This window comes from Sphaeramia orbicularis, chromosome 3 (genome assembly GCF_902148855.1).
Source record: "Sphaeramia orbicularis chromosome 3, fSphaOr1.1, whole genome shotgun sequence".
Taxonomy (NCBI): Eukaryota; Metazoa; Chordata; class Actinopteri; order Kurtiformes; family Apogonidae; genus Sphaeramia; species Sphaeramia orbicularis.
In genome coordinates, this window is record NC_043959.1 from 34,399,380 (window position 1) to 34,422,327 (window position 22,948).

The 22,948-nt window shown below is 37.0% G+C and overlaps 1 protein-coding gene across 3 annotated transcripts in view; it reads left to right on the top strand.

Annotated features, from left to right (window-relative positions):
• The window catches only part of ntrk3b (neurotrophic tyrosine kinase, receptor, type 3b), a 201,168-nt gene extending 181,643 nt beyond the window's left edge, over positions 1–19,525 (top strand). For 2 of the 3 annotated variants that reach the window (XM_030129404.1, XM_030129411.1), the window contains exons 16-17: positions 15,102–15,260; positions 17,666–19,525. In XM_030129404.1, the coding sequence (XP_029985264.1) occupies positions 15,102–15,260; positions 17,666–17,851 (345 nt within the window). In that variant the 3' untranslated portion in view covers positions 17,852–19,525. The remainder of the gene's footprint in view (positions 1–15,101; positions 15,261–17,665) is intronic. The other variant, XM_030129415.1, reaches the window with a different exon arrangement.
• Positions 19,526–22,948: the final 3,423 nt, after the last annotated feature.

The following is a 22,948-nucleotide window of genomic DNA, read 5'->3' on the forward strand; positions in this document are numbered from 1 at the left end:
GGTGCTTGTGTGCATATCAACCAACTAAAAAGAACTAATTTATCAACCCTTGCTCTGGTTGTACTACAGTGCATTAGGGAGAAGTGAACCAGTCTGAGTCAGTCTGACTTCTTCAAACAAATGCTGGTCCTTTCAGCTCAAGTCAGTGGTGAATTTATTGAGGAAATTTTAGGTAGTGGCCGAATAATATATTGAATCATTTACTGATTCAGAACACACACACACCTACAGTAGACACATTCTGCAGTGAAAAGAGGCGAGTAAGGTGGATCTTGCAGGTCTGCATGCTGGAATAGGTGGCAACCAGATATGTGTTTTGTAGAAAAAAAAAAAATACACAACCAGAGTCAGTTTGAATTCAAGGTGGCGTGTGTTTGTGTGTGTGGCATTCTTATGTGAAGCTGTACACTGCTGTTTGGTGCCTTGTGATAGCATCGCTGCCCGCCTACACTGAGGAATATTGACAGAGCCCAGAGATAAGGAGCTCCTAACAGTATTGGACACTTTCCCTGTGTTGAGTGATTATAAATAGCAGCGCCCTGCCAAGAACACAATCCTCCCATCGCTGACTAGTCGTATTGACGCTTGTTGCCCTCTGGGACTCCCAAGACACTTTACAACAGCAGGAGGGAACAACTTCAAGAAAAAAAAGATGAATATTGTCCTAAATCACATCCATCTGTCAAATCCTCCTGCTTCTCCTCCACTGAATATGCTTTTTGTGTTGTTTCAAAAGAGACAACTGCGGAATCCGTGCAGCAGCATCAGTGCATCCTATGTAGGTGTTTTATACCACCGCCTCACTATATATCAGCTGATGTTTTCCTGTTTTCCTGACTTTAGAAGGTGAAACACTGAATTATGCATGTTTAGGAAAGTGTAAATGACAGTGAAAGCTCTAAAAGTGAATCTACACTCATGGTGCAAAGGTAAGATTAAATTAGACACATAACTAAGCACAGGACAGATGGATGGAGGCTTTCTTTTGTTTTATCATATGACCTGTCTATTTTAAACTCCAATTATCCTACAGTGTAATGACAGATGTATTTGTATTGCATATCCTCTTTAATGCAGAACAGATTCATTGCCACATGTTCAGTACTATTCACTGCGTTATATATAGCTTGTGTTGACTTCTAGTACTTTTTCCACTCTGTATTGTGCCCTTAACTTTAACAGAGATTTAGTCATTTTAATGCCAGGTCTCACCTCCATAAATGTAAATATGCCACCAAAACAAGTTTCTCCCAGCACTCTGCAAAGATACTGTCACCGCATATTTGGCGTAGAGCTGCTCAATACAATTGTGGTTGTGTGTAAAGAAATACATACAAGTAAGAATGATAATGATTTCAGTCAGACCTTTTCCCAATGCTTGCATATTACTAGGCCTGGTTATGAAAAACTACACATTTATATGTATGTATGTATGTACGTAGGTATAAATATTTGTATGCATACATATGTTTACATGGATTCATGTGTGCATATGGATGAATATTTTATTTCTTTCCTTCTGTTTGTGTTACTAGGTGTATAAAACACACAAGAGAAATAGGAATAATAATTGCAAAGGCATGAAAATATACATACAAAGTATACATAAAATCGTGATGCTGTGGCTGCAGGATAAATAAGATGAGTATTTCAGCCCAGGAAAAAAATTCTTGTGCACCAAATAATTATTTATGATACATGTTTCACAATAATATCATAACAAATTCATATCCTTTAATAGCTATTAGTTTAAAAAAAATGCTGTTACACTTTCCCATAAAGAATATTGATTATGACCTGTTGAAGTTGGAATAAAATATTTTTACCTCTTCTCATGAAATAAGCGGAATGTGATTTATTCTTGACAGATGAAGTGCAACTTGGACTCAGTATGAATTATTGATTTTTGATGTGTATAAATAGGAATAAAAAGAGGAATATGTCTGAAAACAAAATTATAGCAACTTCATGGGTAATAGTGTCAATCTGTCATATATTCAATTATGGCCAGAGGAAAACTTTTACAACACTTGAATACTTCTACTTAAGAATGCACTACTTCTACAAGTTATTGAGTATTTTCAGTGTTTTATCCAAGTAAATGATCTGAACATTTCCTCTAATATTCACCACATTACTACATAACACTGCAGCCTTTATATCAACACATTTTGTCATATCATTTCAACACAATATTATTACTACATATGGGCAACAGTGTATATTCATTTTATAGGTCTACACTACAAATGAGCAAATCATTCTGTTCAATAATTGAACCCTAACCCTAATCTAAAAAAAAAAAAAAAAGAAAAAGAAAAAAAGAGCCAATAAGAATAAAGTTAAAAGTACCAGATCAATCGTTAACTTGACGCTAAACTTTACTCATTCCAGAAGAGTATTTTTCATTGTTTTTCAGTGGTTTTTGGGAAGCACTAGGATCCAGATCCACTCATTGCCATCACTGGGGCTTCTAGCGCTTTACCATCAGCCAATAAATATGAAAAAGTTGCTGTTTTGTTTGGTATGGTGCTAAAAAGTTGATCTTGAGAGTGTGGAAGACAGACTCAGTGCCCACGTTTGACCTTTGGTTTGGGGAACAAACACGCTACGTCTAGAAAGACTAAGGTATTATAATGACGACAGAGGCAAAGTGTTTGACCAGGTTTGGGACCCTGTGTTAAAATTTCTTCAGTGAGGTGACTGATGTGAGTGACTGACCTTGCTGTTTTCTGCATTACATACACTTTTCTTTCTTTTATTTCAGTGGTCCCCAACCTTTTTTGTACTACGGACCAGTTTCATGCATGAAAATTTTCTGTGGACCAGGTAAAGGTGCAGGGGTTCCAATAACAAAAACCTTTATCAGTTCAGAGCATGTGATCTGAAACACTTACACTGTATATCAGACAATTACAATTATTCTACAGTGTAATATCAACTCACCCTAATGCAGAATCAGTCGGAACCCTGGACTTGTTTCCCTGCAACTAGACGGTCCCAGCTGGGGCTGATGGGAGACACACAGTCCAATTGTGTTCTGTATATAAACCCAGACACACAAAGATATGAGGTTGGAAACAGAAGAAGGACTTTCAGGGCTTTTGTGGCGATATCCGCATATTCTGCTTTGGCTTTAATCCAGAATGCACAGAGGTTTGAAGTTGTCTCAAACATGGATGAATGTGTCGGAGCAGCTTTGAGGTGCTTGTGCGTCACCTGTTGGGATGAACCTGTAACTGATGTAGGAATCATGGTATTTCCTTCTAAATGCAGCTTTCTGTTTGCAGGCAGTCTGTGATCCTTCTGCAGCACCATCGTTTCCTCGTTTCTTCCCAAAAAAGTTCTCCAGTAAATTTTGTTTTTGGCTCATTTCTTTAGCTTGTGTTACTACTGATTCAGGAAATGGTGCACCAGAGTCTAGCTGTTGTGAGGCGAGGGCGGAAACGGTTGCTTTTCAAAATAAAATCTCCGCAAGACTAATGGAAAAAATTGCTTTAATATCAGCCACAATTTTTTTTCTATGTGGCCCGGTACCAAATGATCCATGGACCAGTACTGGTCCGGGGGTTGGGGACCACTGTTTTATTTGATAGACGATTACTAATTTGTAGCATAATAATTTATGGTGGTCAGGACTGTGTTGCTGTAAATCGTGGTTTCCAACCTTTTTTGGCTCGTGACCCCATTTTAACATCACAAATTTCTGGCGACCCCAGAACAGAGACATTTTTTTTGCTAAAATTAATTTTGTTTTTGATCATGTAATAGTTTGCTGTACTATGTTGCAAATAAACATTAATTTTAGATGACATTTAGTCTATATAATGTATATTATTATGGACGGAGGCAGAAAAGCCAGGTGTAGATTACTGCACAAAGTGAGAATTTTATTTTCCTTGGTCAGGATATGTACAGTCAGTCCAGTTTGTATTTACAAGGCTGATAATACTGAACAAACAAGAACTCAAACTATGAATTATGAAAGAGCTGCAGCATCTGAAACCGACCACAATGAACATTTGACAGATAAACAGTACCACAGTGCTTCAGTTTCAGCTTCACAGTTTGTCGTGTCTGTTATGTATAGAGATTGTCTCTTTCAACTCTCCATATACTTTTTATTAGTACATTTTTCTTAATTTTTATCAATTGCTAGAAATTTCAGGCGACCCCATTTGAATTCCAGGTGACCAGGTCCCGACATCAAGGTTGAAAAAACACTGCTGTTAATTCATTGATATGTGCGGGGGGGCTTTTTTGTGTTGTTGTTGTTTTTTGTAAAAATGCGTGCATATATACAAAAAAATAAATAAATAAATAAATTATATATATATATATATATATATATACACACACACACTTTTTTTTTTTAAGTACCAGATCAATAAGCAGTATTGGTAATAGTAGTACCAATACATTCTTAATAATACCCATCACTACCCCCGTGTCCTCCAGGGACCCCAAATAGGAAAATGTCATTTTATCTGATAAACATGATATAAGTTCTTAAAGTTTTCTGTTTGGCCCCTTTAAAAGCAGCAGGTCCTGTGTATTGTCTAGACAAGGAGAGAAATGGCTTCAAAACATCCCATTACACCCAAATTATAAACAGTGGAATGTCATTTTTTTGTCAGAAGATAAAATTTAGAGGCTTAGGTTTTATACTGTTTTTGCAACAGAATATTAAATTCTTCAGGCTTTCCTCTGGAGGTTTACTTGTTTTCATTTAGCAGCAGCAGCAGCAGGATTTTTTCCTTCAATTCGCTGAGTGTTACATTGTCTGAATGCGAAGCAGAGAAATAGAAACAAGCATCAGCGTCCAGTTAATAGTTGAGTAAATGAAGAGAACAATCATTACGGTATTTAGTCTCATAATACTGTATATGGGGATAAAATGAAATGCTTTCAGAAAGAGGATCTTCATTTTGCTACTGGCTAATGACTGTCAAGCACTGTAAGGAAAGTCGACTGTAATGACTCAGTTTCAAGGACTTGGTGTTCTGTAGGACTCTGCCAGGAACCCTCTGCATACCTGCAATGCTCTGCTTTGAAGAAAAATGGTCCCCAGGTTTCTACTGTTTCAAGGATCAAACAGAAGCTTCTCTGCTGCATTATTTATCAAGCACAAGCTCCTGAAAACTGTATACAGCTTTGTGCTAATGAGTACACAGGCCATATTTATTACTGCTGTGTGAAGGCAGAAAAAAGCTCCTCTGTCTCACTCCTTAGAGTTTTTTTTGTTGTTTTTTTTCTAGGCTACTACACTGTCTGTCTGCCATGATCAGTAATAAATCTAAGAAATCAGCCTGGTATTACTACTGACCTCAAAGGAAGTCCTGGTTTAGTTTAGACGCCCCAAGAGCTGCAGGTTTTGCATTTATTGTAGAGGTGCAGGATTTTTTTTATTTATGTACCATTAAATAAAAGCCATATAAGCCAAGCCCGCTGTTCACCGCATAATTTATCAAAAGTGATGACTGAAGTAATCACTACCGCTAATAATGTATCTGTTGTACATAAAATGAGTCGCTGCCTCTTTCTACATGAAGGAATATTCACAGCCTGTCAAAAATATGTTCAAAGCAGCAAATCTTTGCATCATCACAATTTCGTAGATTTAGCTGGTTATTTATTTAAGGCAATGCAAATGAGCTCCATCACAGTTCATCTTATTTAAATAAAATGCTGCTTAAGAAGAGCAGATGTTTTGACACATTGCACAGATCAGTAAAATATATGGAATTGAACATGTTTTCTGTGTTTATCCGTGTATGTATTTATCCTCCATGAGGAAAGCTGTAGGTGAAGAAATATAATATATATATAAATATACAGATAGATAGTATAAGCTTAACCAAAAGGTGAGTGATTTGTGTGAGTATCTTCTTCTGTAACTAAGTGGTTCCTTTATAACTGAGTACTTACATAATGCATTTTTCCACATAAGTCAGATACACTGAAATCACCTCATATATTTGTATTTCAGGACAGTAGCGACTTCAAATACCAATTTTATGATACCAAGTACACACTTTTTTTTAAACACATATCTTTATTAAAGTTTTAACACATTACATATCTTTTCTGACATGAAATGGTAACATTGTGTGGGTCTCCCCTGTGCACCCCCCACCCCACCCCAAGACCACCTCTGAATTTTAAGACAGCAATGAAAGTAAATAACAAAATAATAATTACCAGACAATGACCAAATAATGACTTGAATCCGTGTCAACATCCATCTTTGTCTATTTGATACATAATCGAACATCATTAAAAAAAAAAAAAAGTACGGCCTCACTTTTTGTAAGTTATGATGATGAGATATCAAGCCTTGATTCTAAAAATTTGAGAAATGAATCCAAATACACACTTTTCACCTGTGCCTCTTTACGTCTTTTTAAGCCATGAAATCCCGTTATAAATATGGATAAATACAATTTGGCTCCGAAAGTGACTGAACCCCTATTGTAGAGCAGGAGTCACCGTGGAATGCCAAAAATGTAAATGTAAATGTAAAATTGTAAGATAGCCATAGTCTAGTGGGTGTGTATGTTTTGAAACCTTCAGACACTTTCACCACCCACCGGCATGCAGCAGCTAGAGTAGATACCACTTTATCTCCACTTGGCAGCAGCGCAGCAGGTAGGAACCTAATGGACATCATAGCCTCTAAAAGTGAACTTGTGTTTGCTGCTGTTTGAGCTGGGAGAGCAGAGATAGCAGTGTGGTTAGAGCAGGGAGAGAGAGTGTGTCTAGATGGTTATCAGGGCCCTTTAAGATGTCTGGGGCCTCCCAGGGCTCCCTGCAGGCCACGGAGCGCCCATCGAAGAGCCCAACTGGGCCAGTAATCTATCCCCCTGCCATGCTGCTGTGCTCTCCACGCCGTTAATCCAATCACTCCCCTGCCATGGTGGGACAGGCAGAGCACTAATCCAGTTTACACAGCAACAAAAAAAAAGCCCCAGACTCATTCCTCACTCCCCGCAGAGCATTGCCAGCTTCTCGACGTGACATTGAGTGAGAAAGATGAGGATAATTACAGGGGCAATTATTTTATTTTTATTATGTGTTCAGCCTTCTTTTTTTTCCTATTTCCCCATGTTCCAAGATAATTGCTATGGCCTTGTCACAAAAACCCAAGGTGATCGCATGCAATCATTAGGGAAGCAAAGAGTCAGCCAGTTTTAATGTCCCTTACCACAGCTGTGGTTGAATCATTAGTATGCATCTGATGAGGTTTAGCCTTGCGTGCAATGGCCAGGGTGGACTCAGATAAGTCATTTAGACTAACAGGAACTTAATTAATTTTGTTTAATCTTTGTAAAGCTCCACAGGGGGACAGATTGGTATACAGTCCCTCGCCAACTCCTTCGCCTCACTTTCAGCCCACCTAGCATGGCTCGGCCCAGAGGTTTTACACAACGAGGGCAACTGGTCTCCCTATCAATATTGGCTTAATGTTGTGTACAATAGTACAGCGTGTCATGTCGAATGAGACCAGGTGGGGTAAACGTCAGTGTTCATTTGGCCGTTCGCCTGCAGTAGAACCCTGGAAAACTAGGTTGAAGGTGAATTTGTCAGTTAAGACTCGCACCATTTTTGAAAAACACTTCCTCAATTTATGTTTATGTTAATTACTATTTTATCTGTCCTCCCACTTGACTGTCTCCAAATGTGGGTTGAATCATAACTGTTTTGGGTGGAATTCAGCCAGAAAATTAGCTTGCAGGAAAGAGTTTCAAAAATTAAGAGGTAAAGGATTGTTTTTGTCTTTGAAATTCAGCTAATACTTTGAAAGCCCTTGGGCAGGTAAGAGAAGCAGAATTGTAACTGGAGGATTCAGAGAATCGACACAAAAGTGTTCTTTTCTGACTTTACAACTTCTACTTGGAGATGTAGTTAAGTGGAGCTCTTAGCCCTCAGTGGAATTAGGAGACTGCGGTTGTACTGGGTGGCTCTGAGGTGTAAATGTGTGTAAATGTATTAATGTGAAGCAGGATGGAAGTGAAAAATGAATCTATGCTCAGAAATCTCTTTGGACTTTGGTTAAAGGAAAATAAAATGATTTGTGTAAATATAGAGTAATAAAATGTGCATCTGTACATGTCAGTATTTGCATCTTGTCTCAGGCTAATGTACGGCTAAGTTAACGCATGAATGATGTTTGCATAAAATGTATGTCAGTAATGTACAGATGATCCATAACCTCATACGCTGATTCACAGGAAAACTCAACCTGCCCTACAGCATCCATACTTGATTCATCAGTTTCTCGTGTGTGTTAGAATTAATTAATATGGGCTTCCAGATTAACATTTGATTAATATGGACCCATTTATTTTTTAATGATGTGTTTATTAACTAAGATGTTCAGATTTTTTTTTTCTAACATGTACTGAAGATCATAAATACAGCTCTGGAAAAAAAATAAGAGACCACTGCAAAATGGTTGTAACATTTATAGGTATGTGTTTGAGTAAAATTAACATTTTTGTTTTATTCTCTAAACTACCGACAACATTTCTCCCAAATTTCAAATAAAAATATTATTATTTAGAGCATATATTTCCACAACACGACACATTGTCAAAATAACAAAAAAATGCAGGTGTTTGAAGACCTCAAATAATGAAAAAAAAAACAAAACAAAACAGTTCATATTCATTTCTAAACAACATAATAGGGTCATTCCATCCCAAACCAACCAGATTTCAGAAAGTGCCCCACATGACCCCCTCAGAAAATTCTGAAAAAATTCACACTTGTTCACCTACCAGATAAACGTACACATCCAAATTTTTTATGTCATATCTGTAATAGTTTAGGAGATACAGCCCTTTGAATTTTTTTTTTTTTTTTTTTTTTTTTTTTTTTTTTTTTTTTTGCAGATTTGCTTTTCGGCCAACTTTGAGGAGCTATATCTCCTTAGGTATTCAAGCCACACTGCTGAAACTTACTGTCTAGGGTGAAATCCCCCTGAAAAGACCATATTTTGCATCAAAATAATTGTAGGTGCCTTCATGTTTGGTCCATAAGGCCTTGAAATCAGGCGAAAAGGCTAATTCTTCAAAATGTCCTCTCTCTTCAGGCTTGCACTGTGCCAGAATGGATGAATGTAGAGACCTAATTTTTTTTTTGCATGGATTCTTATGGTCAAGATGCAACAATATACTGCAAAAAGACTACATTTCAATGAAAAGTGTTGCTGTGAGGCAATGAATAAAATGGGCCGATTTCAATTTTTCACAAAAATACTCTTTATTTGAGCACCCAAATTACCATGTGGCCAGTTAATGAAAATTTGGAAATTTTTACCATGTCTTCATATATGTTTCAAGATGTTGTGCACAAAATTTCAGCTTTGGAAAAGAACTGGTTCTATTTTTTTCTTTTTTTTTTTACTGCATGACTATATTTTCTTCAAATTGTACACAAACGTAGGTGTAAATGGCATTTTTAATAGTATAATGGCATTGATTATTGCACAAGTTATGATAACACTTGAGATATTTGAACTAGGGTGTGGAACTGCATGATGGTTCAGATAGAATAATTATAGATTTCCCAGAACTGGCTCAGGTTGATGCCTGTAGTAGAGACTTCTCGGAAACTGGATGGAGCTGGTCAGCTGACCCAATTTCACCAGGGTCAATGACATAAATGTAGCTAAGATTTCCCAGAATATTTATGATGCTGGCCAGCCTAATCTTTCTGTGACATTCATCCTTTAAGATCAATCCAACAACACATTTTTCCTCCATGATGAATAAGTTTGTTCAGGATTATGAATAGAATTCCCAAAATTAGGCTGAAGAATTAGCCTTTTTGCCTGATTTCAAGGCCTCATGGACCAAACATGAAGGTCTTTTAAGGGGGATTTCACCCCAGACAGTAAGTTTCAGCAGTGTGGCTTGAATACCTAAGGAGATATAGCTCCTCAAAGTCGGCCGAAAAGCAAATTTGCAAAATTAAAAAAAAAAAAAAAAAACACATTAATTTTCAAAGTGCTGTATCTCCTAAACTATTACAGATATGACATAAAAATTTTGGATTTGTTTGTTTATCTGGTAGGTGAACAAGTGTGAATTTTTTCAGGATTTTCTGAGGGGGTCATGTGGGGACCATTGGTTGAATTGCCATGTAATGACCCAATACTAATGTTGTAACTTGAGAAAAGTTCAGACATCAGTGTTTGGTGGAATAACCCTGATTTTCAATAACAGCTTTCACGTGTCTTGGCTCTCCACCATTGCTGTTGGATGACTTTATGCAGCTCCTGGCAGAGAAATTCAAAAAGCTCAGCAATGTTCGATGCTTTGTGACCATTCATCTTCCTCCAGAAGTTTTCAAAGTGGGTTCAGGTCTGGAGATTGGGCTGGCCATGACAGGGTCTTCATCTGGTGGTCTGTCATCCACACCTTTATTGACCTAGCTGAGGCCAGGAGCATTATCCTGATAGAAAAGCCAGTCCTCAGAGTTTGGGAACATTGTCAGAGCAGAAGTCCAGTAGTTTTCAATAGTTATTTTTGGATTCCAATTACTTTTGTGGTACTAATAGCACTGTTTTTCCCTATTATAAGAAGATAGTGATGGCCATAGTAGTGGTTTTTATACTTCTCCTTCTTAAATAAGACATGGATCAGGTGTTTATTCAGTAGTATAAGGTGTGCTTGTGTTGGAATTCAACAGACACAGGAATGGAATGGCTGTCATACATGCACACATGCTGATTTCAGAGGAAATTGCAGTGGTCTCTTAATTTTTTCCAGGGCTGTAGATTCTAATCATTGATGTTTCTCTATTTTTCTGTATAATGGTGACTTCATCTAAAACTCTGAAAATGCATTGTTTCCTAATCAGCCCCTCTTCCTGTGACATGCTGCTGTGTTTCTACAAAACAGTTCACCAGTGATTAACAATTAGATCTATAGCCTGAAATCTGTCTCTCAATTTGATATTTCAACCTGTTTAGTCTTTACTCCTGCTGACAAGCTGACTGTTGAATCCAGGGTTAATTATATCGAACATGGTTAACTAACCTCAGCCGACCTGTTTTCCAGTTGACTGGTGATTTTAGCAGATTTACGTTTAACATGGCTTAGCTTATTAACTGCTAATGATGATCCGAGTGGTGAAAAAAGCTCCTCAGATCCCTTCTCCTTTTTGGTTTTGACATGGATAAACCTAATTGATGTTAAACTTAAGCGTGGCTACAAAATAAAGAAAAATAATAGTGATCTAAACTCCATTTCTGAGTAGATGCATAGTCCTTGAAAAGAGGTGATGACATGCACATCCAGTTACTTAAAGGTGTGCAGTGGATGAAAGAATTAGATAAGGTCCGCACAGTCTTACTTGCATGAACTTAAAGTAACCTGATCACTGTATATTAATTTTAAAAAAATTTGATTACTGTGCTTGTATGAATTTTTATCTATTTAAAGACACTTCTACTTATTTAAAAGGTACTGATAACATGAGATAATTTGCATTACCTGTCATGTGACATTGCAATTAGTACTCTATATAAACAGCTGTGTGTCATGATCTGTCCCATGTCTGATGAAGGGCTGTGGCCCAAAATGTCACTACTGTGGTGAAAAAATATTTTTTTGGGAGCTCACAGGTTGTGCGGACCTTATCTGATTCTTTCGTCTAGATCACAGGTGTCAAACATGTGGCCCGGGGGCCAAAACCGGCCCACCAAAACTTTCCAATCCGGCCCACAGGATGAATTTGCAAAGTGCAAGTTAAGGCACTGAACTCAAAAATAATATCATAATAACCTATAAATAGTGACAACACCATTTTTTTCTCTTTGATTTAGTGCAAAAACATTAAATTATGAAAATATTTATATTAACAGACTATCCTTTAACAATAAAATGTGAATAACCTGACAATTATCAACAACCTGAAATGTCTAAAGAAAATTAAGGGCAATTTTAACAATATTCTGCCTGTGACTAAATGTTTTGTGCCTTTGTAGCTCTCATCTGTAATGCATATGTATAAATGATAAATCGAGGCATAATATTGATAAAATTGTACTTATATTTCTTAACAAATTTCAATGTTTTCAGGTTATTCACATCCTTTCTGTTTGGATAGTTTGTAAATGTAAATATTAGCATAATTGAATGTTATTTTTTGCACCAAAACAATTTGGAGGTGTCATTATTTATTGGCTATCATGCTATTATTTTACCGGTCTGTCCCAATTCAGATAAAATTGGGCTGAATGTGGAAGAAAATGAGTTTGACATCCCTGATCTGGATGCATAGTCCTCACAATCTGAAAAATAAGGTGCTATAAACAGGTTCTTCAAATATTGCTAAGGGCTGTTCTTTACTTCTAAAATTTTGTCTGTATGTAAATATCCATAAACTCCTAGATCAGTGTGTCATTTTGTTGACTTGTGTACTCCTATCAAATGTTTCCAAGCGTGTCAGTTTGTTTTGCTGAAACACCACAAAGGCCAAAAGTCTTTAGAAAGAGAGAGTTTAGAAGTTAATGGATCGTGATTCTGTTTCCCAGTCAGCATCTACTGTAGGTGTTTTTGCAGAAAACTATCTTTAATGGTCTTGTTGACCTCCAGGCCATGTGTACAAATATTGATTTGTGTTAAATGTGAGAAAGGCATACGGTTTCATAGTATCACTGCTCAGTAGTGGTGTATACTACGCTAGTTATTGACTTATTCCAGAGACTCAAGCCAATTGTTACCCTCAGGAGCTCAGAGGTCCAAAATGCCACAAAATTCCAATCTGAAATGAATATAATAACAGAGTAAAGAATCATAGCACTGATCCAATATAAAGGTAACTGCCTCCTTTTCCATCCACCTAATGGAAGTAAAACCAGAGCTTATAAACCATTTATGAAGCCTTTGTTCAAACAGCCATCATTGGTTCTCAGATTTATCCAAATCCATTGAACCATCTGGACCATACATTCCTTTTGTTGAATCCTCAGCCCCCCAAGTACATAAGAGAATTTTAGCAAGAAAGGACAAGTAAATGCAAACAAGTACACTACATAGTCACTGAGTAAATTTGATGTAATGCACAAACTAGAGGACGTTCTGAATAAATGCCCAGGAAGAAGCAGCCTTTTGGCAGACTGACAAATCTCATGTTTCTTTAAAACATCCAGAAGATTCATCTACTGCATCAAGCTGACATGCAGAGATTGTGTTTGACTTTCAAAGGATATGTGCAATGAGCGCACTACAGGACTAGGAGGTAATTAGGAAGAATTTAGGTTTTGTTTTTTTTTTTCTTTTTGTGATACTTAAAATGCCACACAGCATTCACAGCTGAAGGCACACAGATGTGGAAGATGGTAAATGGAATTGGGAGAAGAGCTTATTATGATTAAATGGATCTGATTGTATTATAGCCTAGAGGTACAGTGTGGAGAAACCGTGTGATGGTAAAAGCAGCAACAAGCTGAGAGGGTACCTTAATGAAGTGTTTAGAGCTAATTCTCTGTGTATCTGATTTTTTTTTTTTACTTTGTTTTTTTATCCTTAACCGTAGTATAAGAGCTGGGATGGATGGGTAGATGGATGGATCAGTGTTTGAGGTGATGGATGGAAGGTAGATACATGTCTAATATACTACAGGAGTATATCCAGTGACTTTGAGATAAAAAACCTCAAAGGAGCTTATAAATCCACTGAATAATTATCTTGACAAAAATGTCAAGATAACAGCAAAGGCCAAAAAAGAAACAGATAAAGTAGAAGTGAATGGCAGCAATGGAAGACAGTTAGAGCAAAACAATGTTCTGACAATAAATATTGCAAGAGACATAAATTAATGTGAGATAAAACAGATTTAGAACATACACATTTTTTATATAGTGGCTTTCAGTGTTATTTCATTAACTCCAGTCAAATTAGCGTATGTCACCTCTCAGAATGAAAAGTATAATTAGGGGTTAGTTGATAAGACAAGGCTATATTATGTGCCAACAGAATATTGTTTTTGCACGATTTGTAGCTGATGTTTTTCTTAAAATAAAATAAAAGTTTTGAATGAAAAATAAAATATCTACAAATGTAAACCGTACACCTTCTCTTGCTAAATTGTCATGCTTATCGTAGTGGTAGTGTCGACTTCATTGTGTGGCATTTTCATTTTGCTTCAAAAGAGGACTCGTCTTCCACCTACAAGCCCCACAATAATGTCTAATAATTATAATAATAATAACACTTTTCAAGGATTCTGAAACCTTCAATACATCACACCTCTTTGTGACATCAGTCTTGTCCAGTTCATCACCGCCATAATTAAAGCACAGCTACTGACATGAATGGGAAATAGATTTTAAAACAATGCCTGCTAATGGAAGCTGAGAGCAAGGATGATTAATGGATGATTGTTTAATCGATTAATATGCAGCCTCAGAGGATTTATAGCAAGAGAGACTTCATTTGCTGCTGCTGCTTTAAAGACATTAAAGAGCTTTCAGTTGATTCCTTTGCCTCTAATGTTACCCTGCTTCACACAAACTGTCTTATGAATGCGAATGTTTACATGTGATATGTGTCTACTGTGACCAGATGAAAATCCAATTTAAATATTCACTATATCAAAAACAGCATTTACATTAGCAGCCTTCTTTTCTATAAGGGTCCATGCGGATGCTTTCATCAGTTTTTCTTAACCTCACGGTCGAAACCGATTTATTTAAAACCTGATTAGAACACATTCAGTTCTAAGCTATGAGACTCTGATCCTCTGCTTAATGCCAGTACTTCTGCTGAGAATGGATGGCAGATTGCAGTTTTTCATCTAGAACATATAAAGAGGAGGTAAAGAATTCCACATCCTGCAATCCTATACATACAGAGCAGGTGCAAGATAAGTCAGCATTTTTCTGCATTGCATCAGTGTCAACATGCAACAGCACAGCAGACATTCATGTGGTGCTAAGCCCATCGTATCAGTTACATGCAAGGACGCATTAATCCCCAGACGCCTGGGAGTAGGGTTGTTTTCTAATCTCTGTTTTAGCTACAACATTTCCATTTGCAATAATATTTGTCCTCTCTTCTTTTCTTCTTTTTTTCCCTGCTGGATGACAGGTTGGAGGGCATACCATGCTGCCTATTCGCTGGATGCCCCCAGAGAGCATCATGTACAGGAAGTTCTCCACGGAAAGCGATGTCTGGAGCTTTGGTGTAATCTTGTGGGAGATTTTTACCTATGGGAAGCAGCCCTGGTTTCAGCTGGGTAACAACGAGGTACAAAGAGCCTAAAGCTAATCTTTTTTCCTTAAATAGCATATATAGTAGATGTACTGTATAACCGTATTACAGTAGAATCTGCACTGCAAGCTTAGTGTACATCCATTGGAAATTGCAGCTCCAGGCTATTCGGTGGTGTACGATTTTGTAGTATACATGCACACATAACATAAATGGGACAGGGATAGGTAAATATATTTATTATTGAACACAAGGTATTTATTTGATCCTGAGTTGAAAGACGAAAAACAAAACCAGCCACTACGCTTGAACTGAATAAGCAGCTTTTCTACTGAGCATCATGCAAAACACTCTGCTCTGCTTCATTTGAAGTGAAAGAATGAGCTTTCTATCAGGATATTTAAATGAACATTGCCATTTTGGATCTTAATCTACTGCTTTGTGTTGTTTCTTTTTTTCCGTCTGAGACACACACTGGCCCAACGAGGTGATAAATTAATGCTGCTTTGCCACCAGACAAGATGGCGCATTACATAACACCCATGATTGGTTTGTTTTTTCATTGGAGGCTCTGCTTTGAATCAATAAAATTCAATTAGGATTACTCTTGTAAAGCGAGCATATTGAGAAAATTAAATTGACCTAAAAGAATAACCTGGCATGTGGCATGCATTACACTTATAACTATTTCAATTGAAACATCAATACGTTCTTGGGCTTGACACAAATTGAAATTTCCACATTTCTATGTAACTCGAGTTTGAAACACTCTAAATGAAACACTCAGCTGATTAAACAACGCTGCCAGAAGTTTTTGACAATGTAATGAGATGAGGACTGTATGATGTCACAGGCAGAAAACTGAAAACCTATAATCTGTTTCTCTAATGTCATTTTGTTTTTTAGGTGTTAGACTTGAATGCTGAACTTGTTATCCAGTTATACTGATTTCATCATGACAGTTATTCATTATAGCTATAAATAGGCATCAGTAAGAAGGGTCAGTTATCATTATAGACTTCACCAGTTGCACAAAGACATGTATATGTACTTGGTCACACAGTCCCCTAGATTTCTCCTGTGATATAAGAGAAATAATTGTATTATTCAGCTTTTCAGCAGCTATCACTTCTATTAAGAGGCTGGAAAAGCAGTAGAACAACTGCTCTGTATTAGATAAGAAAGGCCAGTGGTCAGGACTTTAATCAGCTTTTTATATATAGACACGCCTTGGATTTACATTTGTTAAAGATGAAGAAAAGCCTGTTGCTCTGTATGACATAAAGCTGTGAAGCTAGCTTTGATTTTGATGACTGAATATGTGATGTCAAAGGGAATCATGCTAATATTCAGTGTAAGTGTAATGGGATGTGCAGCAAATGGAGTTACCCGGATAATATACAACCTTTCACTTATAAGAAATATTATGAAAAAGACTTCCTTAGGATGTCATAATGTTGTTAAATAAGCAACATTCACTTCTAGTTATAGTCCTTCCAAGAATATTGTGTTGCATCTATTTGGTCAGGGGTGGTTGTCATGACAACTGCAGTCTTTACTTTTGGTTTTTGGTAATATCTGTGCTCTGGGAAAAGATCCAAAGAGGCTTTTGTCTTTAGAAGAACTAATTCTCCGTCATCTATGCCTCGGTCTCATTGTCTGTCAGGCCTATTATCATTTGGTGGCAAGACATCAAACACAATGGGCTGAAAAAAAATTTAAATGAAATGAGTTCTTTACCTCAGTGAACAGGTGTATCAGATTAAACAACAGCACAGGGTTTTCCCAGAGGTTTGTTTAACATCACACGTTTTTACCACAGATTAGTTTTCAGATAGCATTAGATAATCAAATGCTTTGTTCTGACACTGTGTTGTTCTGCTGCTAGCCTGCAATAGCACGAAATTGCATGACAGCATGATATGTCTTTGGGGACTTTCTACACTTCTTCAGCTGTGTTGGCAATATTCTACATCAAAACAAAAACAGATGCTAGTTTTAAAGCTATTCCATGTTTTGACAGCGTTAAAAACTACACTCATTACACAAAAATAAGAGCTATTCTCCTAAGCTAAGTGACCTGGAATTGACAGAAGCAGCAGAACAAATAAGAACTTTGGTCGTTGTCACTGCAGCAATTAGAGCACCAGCCCAGCATTGAGACGCTCTGTCCCCTTGTTAGCAGCATCCCAAATATCCGCCCCTCAGATGTTTAATATTATTGTTATTTTGGCTTTGGGAAAGCAGAAAACCGTGTTTCCCTTCTAATATTGCACGCATTTAAGAGTGAATGCATTTGGTTTATTTCTTTCATCTCGGTTTCATTAGTTCAAACCTCAAAGGACAGTGTGCTCAGCGTCACCGGTTTCTCATTATGAACAAACCAAAGCAATCACTCAGTGAAAATCATCTGTCTCACTCCACTGCCCTCTCCTCTGCAGGTTATTGAGTGCATAACCCAGGGTCGGGTTCTGGAGAGGCCACGGATTTGTCCTAAGGAGGTGTATGACATCATGCTGGGCTGCTGGCAGAGGGAACCACAGCAGCGACTGAACATTAAGGATATTCAGAAGGTCCTGTTCGCCATGGGAAAAGCCACGCCAGTCTACCTGGACATCCTGGGCTAGCAGCGGTCCGGGATGGCCTGTTCCTCGCCAGACTGACAGATCGACAGAGACATACGGACAGACCGACCCACAGAAATCCAGGAATAACCAAACCAACCTGCTCCACTGTCGAAAAACACCTACAAGTTTGGGAAGGACTTAAGTGCCTGCAACACTTTTTGGATATAGTGGATAAAACATATTCAAAAACACGCACTTTTACATTTTGTTTACTTGCGTATAAGATGTACAGGTTTGAAGAAGACTTTTTTTTTTTCCTTGAAAACTGCAAAAACATATAAAAATGGAGACAAAAGGGAAAGTAATATGGACTGTCAATAGGAAAATGGCCACAGTTTGATTATATTATGGAGAGAACACATCAGAGTTAAATCTATCCTGGGTTTGGTTTTATGAATATATATAGAAATATTACATATATTTTATATTTATTTCTTTTCGTCAAGGTGTTGAAGGGTCCGCCATGCGTGTTGATAAGGGCTCGGCCCCGTCCGAAGACATCACCAACAAACTATTGGCAGGGACTTGAAGATGGAAGCCTTACTTGCACTCTGATTGGCTGCCACTGAGCTCTAACAGGGACTCTGTAGAATAACACTGGATGGTTGAAAAGAGAAGTGCTCTATAGAGGACTACCCAATCAGACAACCAACAAATCTATTTTAATTTAAAGATAATGTACATATTGTAAAATTCTATGTGTCAAAATTATGTTAACTTATTTTTTGGGAGTTATTTTAGTTCTTTTCTGACTGTGATCTGGGTGGCTAAAGTATAAAGCTATGGTGTTTGTTTTCATCTTAATCTAGAGGAGATTTCTCTTGGGAAATTACCTGTGTCAGTATTGGTAAGTTGTCAATGTGGTGATGGTGAATGGCAGTGAAAAACGGCTCAATAGCTCGCTGACACCGAATCACAAAGACTGTGGAGAATTGCGGGAGATGACTCAGAGCCATGCTTCAACATGACACTTCCCAAAGAGGTGATGAAACCTCATATTCACTCTCCAGTTCATTTGCTTTTTTATGGCAAGAAAAATGCATTGATAAGTAATACTTTACACCACACCCCTCAAACACATGCACACGCTTTGAGAAACTGATGTGTCATTTTCAGGCTTTTTGGTGTGAAACTGCTTTTCCACTCTAACGAAAACATGGTTTTTAGTTGCTGGTGTGTGCCTAAAGAAATCTGTAACGTGAAGCATTCTAGGTCGCCACCATCAGTTCCCTGTCACTTCCTTCATTTGCTGAGAAAAGAAACATTACTGCTTCGTCCTTTGCATTTTATTTTAGAGCAACTAAAAGAGAAAAAAAAAATTATTGCAATTTGATTTTTTTTTTTTTTTATTAGCTGTATGTGACTCACTGTCACTGTTTTCTTCCTTGCACCCGTGGCCTTTGCATGTTTTAGGGATAATGAGGTTTTTACACCCACTGCTTTGATAAAACCTCTTCTTTGACAACCAGAGAGGAGCCACTGAAGCAGGTAGATACTTGTGTTTATTTATTGTTGGTACATTAAAGATAATCTCAGAAGTGGATCAGCTAATTGTGTGGTATTATGCGTTCCATTTTTGTGTTTCTTATAATGAACTGGAAAACATGAAGAGTTTCGTTCCAAAATGTGATTGAAAAACACATCTCTCAAATTTCTGAATGGCAAAAAAAAAAATAACTACAAACCAAACACTTTTTAAGAATAGCTGATAATTAAGTTGACAAAATGATCTAATTTTTACAGAGCGGATCCAGTGGATTTTTCACACGCTGAATGATCAACCTCAGGCAACGGTTTTATTTTATGTTGTATCTGGATATATAGCGTTTTGGAGTAAAACTCTTCCTTATTATCTTGACATTGAATCTCACAGTATCCACAGTGTTGTCTCTGTTCCCCTTGGGACTATGTAAATCATTAATGAGCATCCATTTATTTCAAGTATTTTATATACAAGTCAGAATCAAATCCAATGAGTTACCCAAAGCATTGAGTTTTTGTGTATTCTCTTGTGGTAAAGATAAACGCTTAAAGACATTATGACACAGACCGTGAGCATTTGCAGGGTATTGTAATCCTTTCATGGTGAGTTGAATATTGTTTCAAAGTTTTGATTTTGTTTTCTTTTCTTGGATGAACTAACTGAACACTTTTTGAAGCAAAGTTGGCATATTACCATGTACATGTTACAGAATATAAAAATGTGGTATAACAACTGCAGTATATAAAATACTGGTATTCCATGATAGATCTTTGTATTAATGTGACTCTCTTAAGAAAATGTCTTCAAACAATCAGACGATCTCCTTTTCCATTTTGTCTTGTCTTATAAAGATGTGTGAATTTGACAAAATTTTGTCTTCATCTACATCTCTCAGGAAACTGAACCGAGTGAGTTGAGTGTGTGTTTGTGTTGTCTGCCGTTTTCTGAAGTGAGAACTCACTTCGTATCAGCAGCTCAAGAGCTTGAAGGGATTGCGGTTCTTTAAAACGTACTTAAGCAGGATGGCTGGACGTCTTTTCATTTATGTAGTATAATCAGGTTTACCATTTATCACTTGCCAGCTTTGGCTTATGTAAATCATTTCTCCTGTTCTGGTCATTAAATGATTCCTTCCCAATGAGATTTAAGTGGATAAAACTAAAATTTGTAGTCCTTTTTATGCTAAAATACATTGAACATTGCACTTTTGAAGATATTATGAGGCATCAATGGTTATGAATTAGTAAAACTAAGCTGGTATCGTCTAAAGTTACAGTCCTTCAAGTCTAGAATTCACCTTTTTTTTTTTTTTTTTTATTTATTATGAATCAGAGGTAGAGATTGATTTGTCTGACTCTTATTGCTTAACCCATATAGACCCAAATATACACCTCTGACCAAAAGCATCTACTGATCTAAAAGTTTAATAACCCTAGAGCCACTAATCCTATCAATACATGTAAATCATTGGTGTAAAATACAGTTTGTCATCTTTTCATGTCATCAGATATGACCCATTTGGATGTTCAGAGGCTCCGTAGTGAACATGGAAACAACGTCATCTTCGACAACAATGATTCACCACGAGTTTGATCAAAAACAGTGGATGGAGACATTTGTTTTTGATATATTTTGCTGAAAAAAATGGCTTTTTTTCTTCTGTTTTCATTGTTTTGACATAATAACCATTGAATTTACTCTGAGTTTTATGAACACCTACATAATCAGTGAATTAAATATAGGAAAATACATTATTTTAACTGAAAAAAAAAAAAAAAAAAACATAACAGAAGATAATATTACAATAAATTGTGATAAATCACTTAAGAAAGGTTAAAATAGAGAAAAAAATTCATTTGGGAACTGCCACAAAAGTACCACTGGGTCTTTATGGGTTAAACTTAAAAGTCTCTACACTTCTTATGCACACATTAAGTCACAATTACCAAAGATTGTGGATTTTGTCCCAGTCACTTGCATTTAAAACACATTATAAAGGGATCTTAAACCACACTGTTGCCAATTAAGTTGGAATAAAATATTTTTACCTCTCCTCATGAAATGATGATGACAATGTGATTTATTCTTAATAGATAAAGTGTAACTGGGACTCAATATGGAATCATTGTACCTGGTCAAAGGTGATTACTGATGTGAATAAACAGGAATAAAAAGAGGAATGTGTCTGAAAACAAAATTATTCTAACTTAATGAACAACAGTATACAAAAAAAAAAAAAAAAAGAACAGGAGGAATTATTAAGTAACCCTTTGATTTTCACATGGGTTCCTATTTGAGACAGACTTAAAAAATGTGGAATTATCCTTTAAGGTCACGGTGCAGTACATGTCCTCACCGAGGGGTAACAGCTTAACAATGTCACAGCACACCAGGAAGTGAGAACTTCCCAAAAACTGCAGCATCAGGCATAAATATATGTTCTGCAATACATTTGACACTCTTGCGACTGTGAATACACAAAAATAAAACATGTCCACATTTATAGTCGCTGCAGACCTTGACGCTTCTTTGGCGAGTGTCCACATTTTAGACGACAGCCATCCCATTATTGTTTTACCTGCCCTCTTACAAATGGTAGGAAAATGGAGACAGTCACCACCAAGGGATTTGAGGTCAGTAAACAGTGTGTTATGATGGTAGTTGTGTAATTGTTTATTGATTTACAATTACACCGTGTGTTGTGCGTTTAGGTTTTCTCTCTAAGGGTTTGTGTGCATGCTCATATTTGTGGTTTCATATTGAGCGTCTCAAGTGTCCAGTCTCAGCTTTCGATGTGCTCTGGCTGCAAAGAATAAAGGTCTGAGAGATGTAAAATGAGGAGACAAAAACAGCATCACAGTCAAAGAGAAGTAAACACGGTTAAATGTACCGACCAATTACTGTAGCTCCATCTGACAGCCTTCAATGCATGCGGTGTGAGATTTCAAATATCGAAGGTTAAAACCAGGTCAACTCAATCATAAAAACCTATGCATTAAAAACTACCATGCTCAAAAACTGACTTTGAGTTACAGGTCGAGATGAAAATTCTGTTTCCTAACATCAAACATCATAGTACATGTACAAACTGCACTGATAGAAAGAAACATGAATCAAGATGAACAAATTGGAACAGCACAGATGTACTTGAACTTCATCAGATGCAGCACATACATATATTCCAACTCCATACAGAAAGTTTCTAACTTTATATGATTTGTAGTTAGAGGTTCTTGCCAAAGGAAATCTGTAGGAAAATTTCAAAGGAAATCTTAAAGCATTCTAGGTCAACACCATCAGAATCCTGTCACTTCTGTTTTTTTTTTTTTGTCAAGAAAAGAAACATTGCTGTGTCCTGATTTGCATTTTGTTTAACAGCAACTAAAAGAAAACATGTTTATACATTTGCAATTCCAATTTTCATAGCTTTACATGACTCACTGTCAGTACTTACATTCTGGGGCGCTGATAAGGGGGGGGTAAACATGACAAATTTATGGGGTCAGCATTTGTGGGGGGCCCATAGATCAGTGGAGGGGGTTCAGTGAATACAGGCTAGAAGTTGTGAAGATCCCCTGTATAAGAGAGGCATAGAAGTCAGGAATAGGACGTTG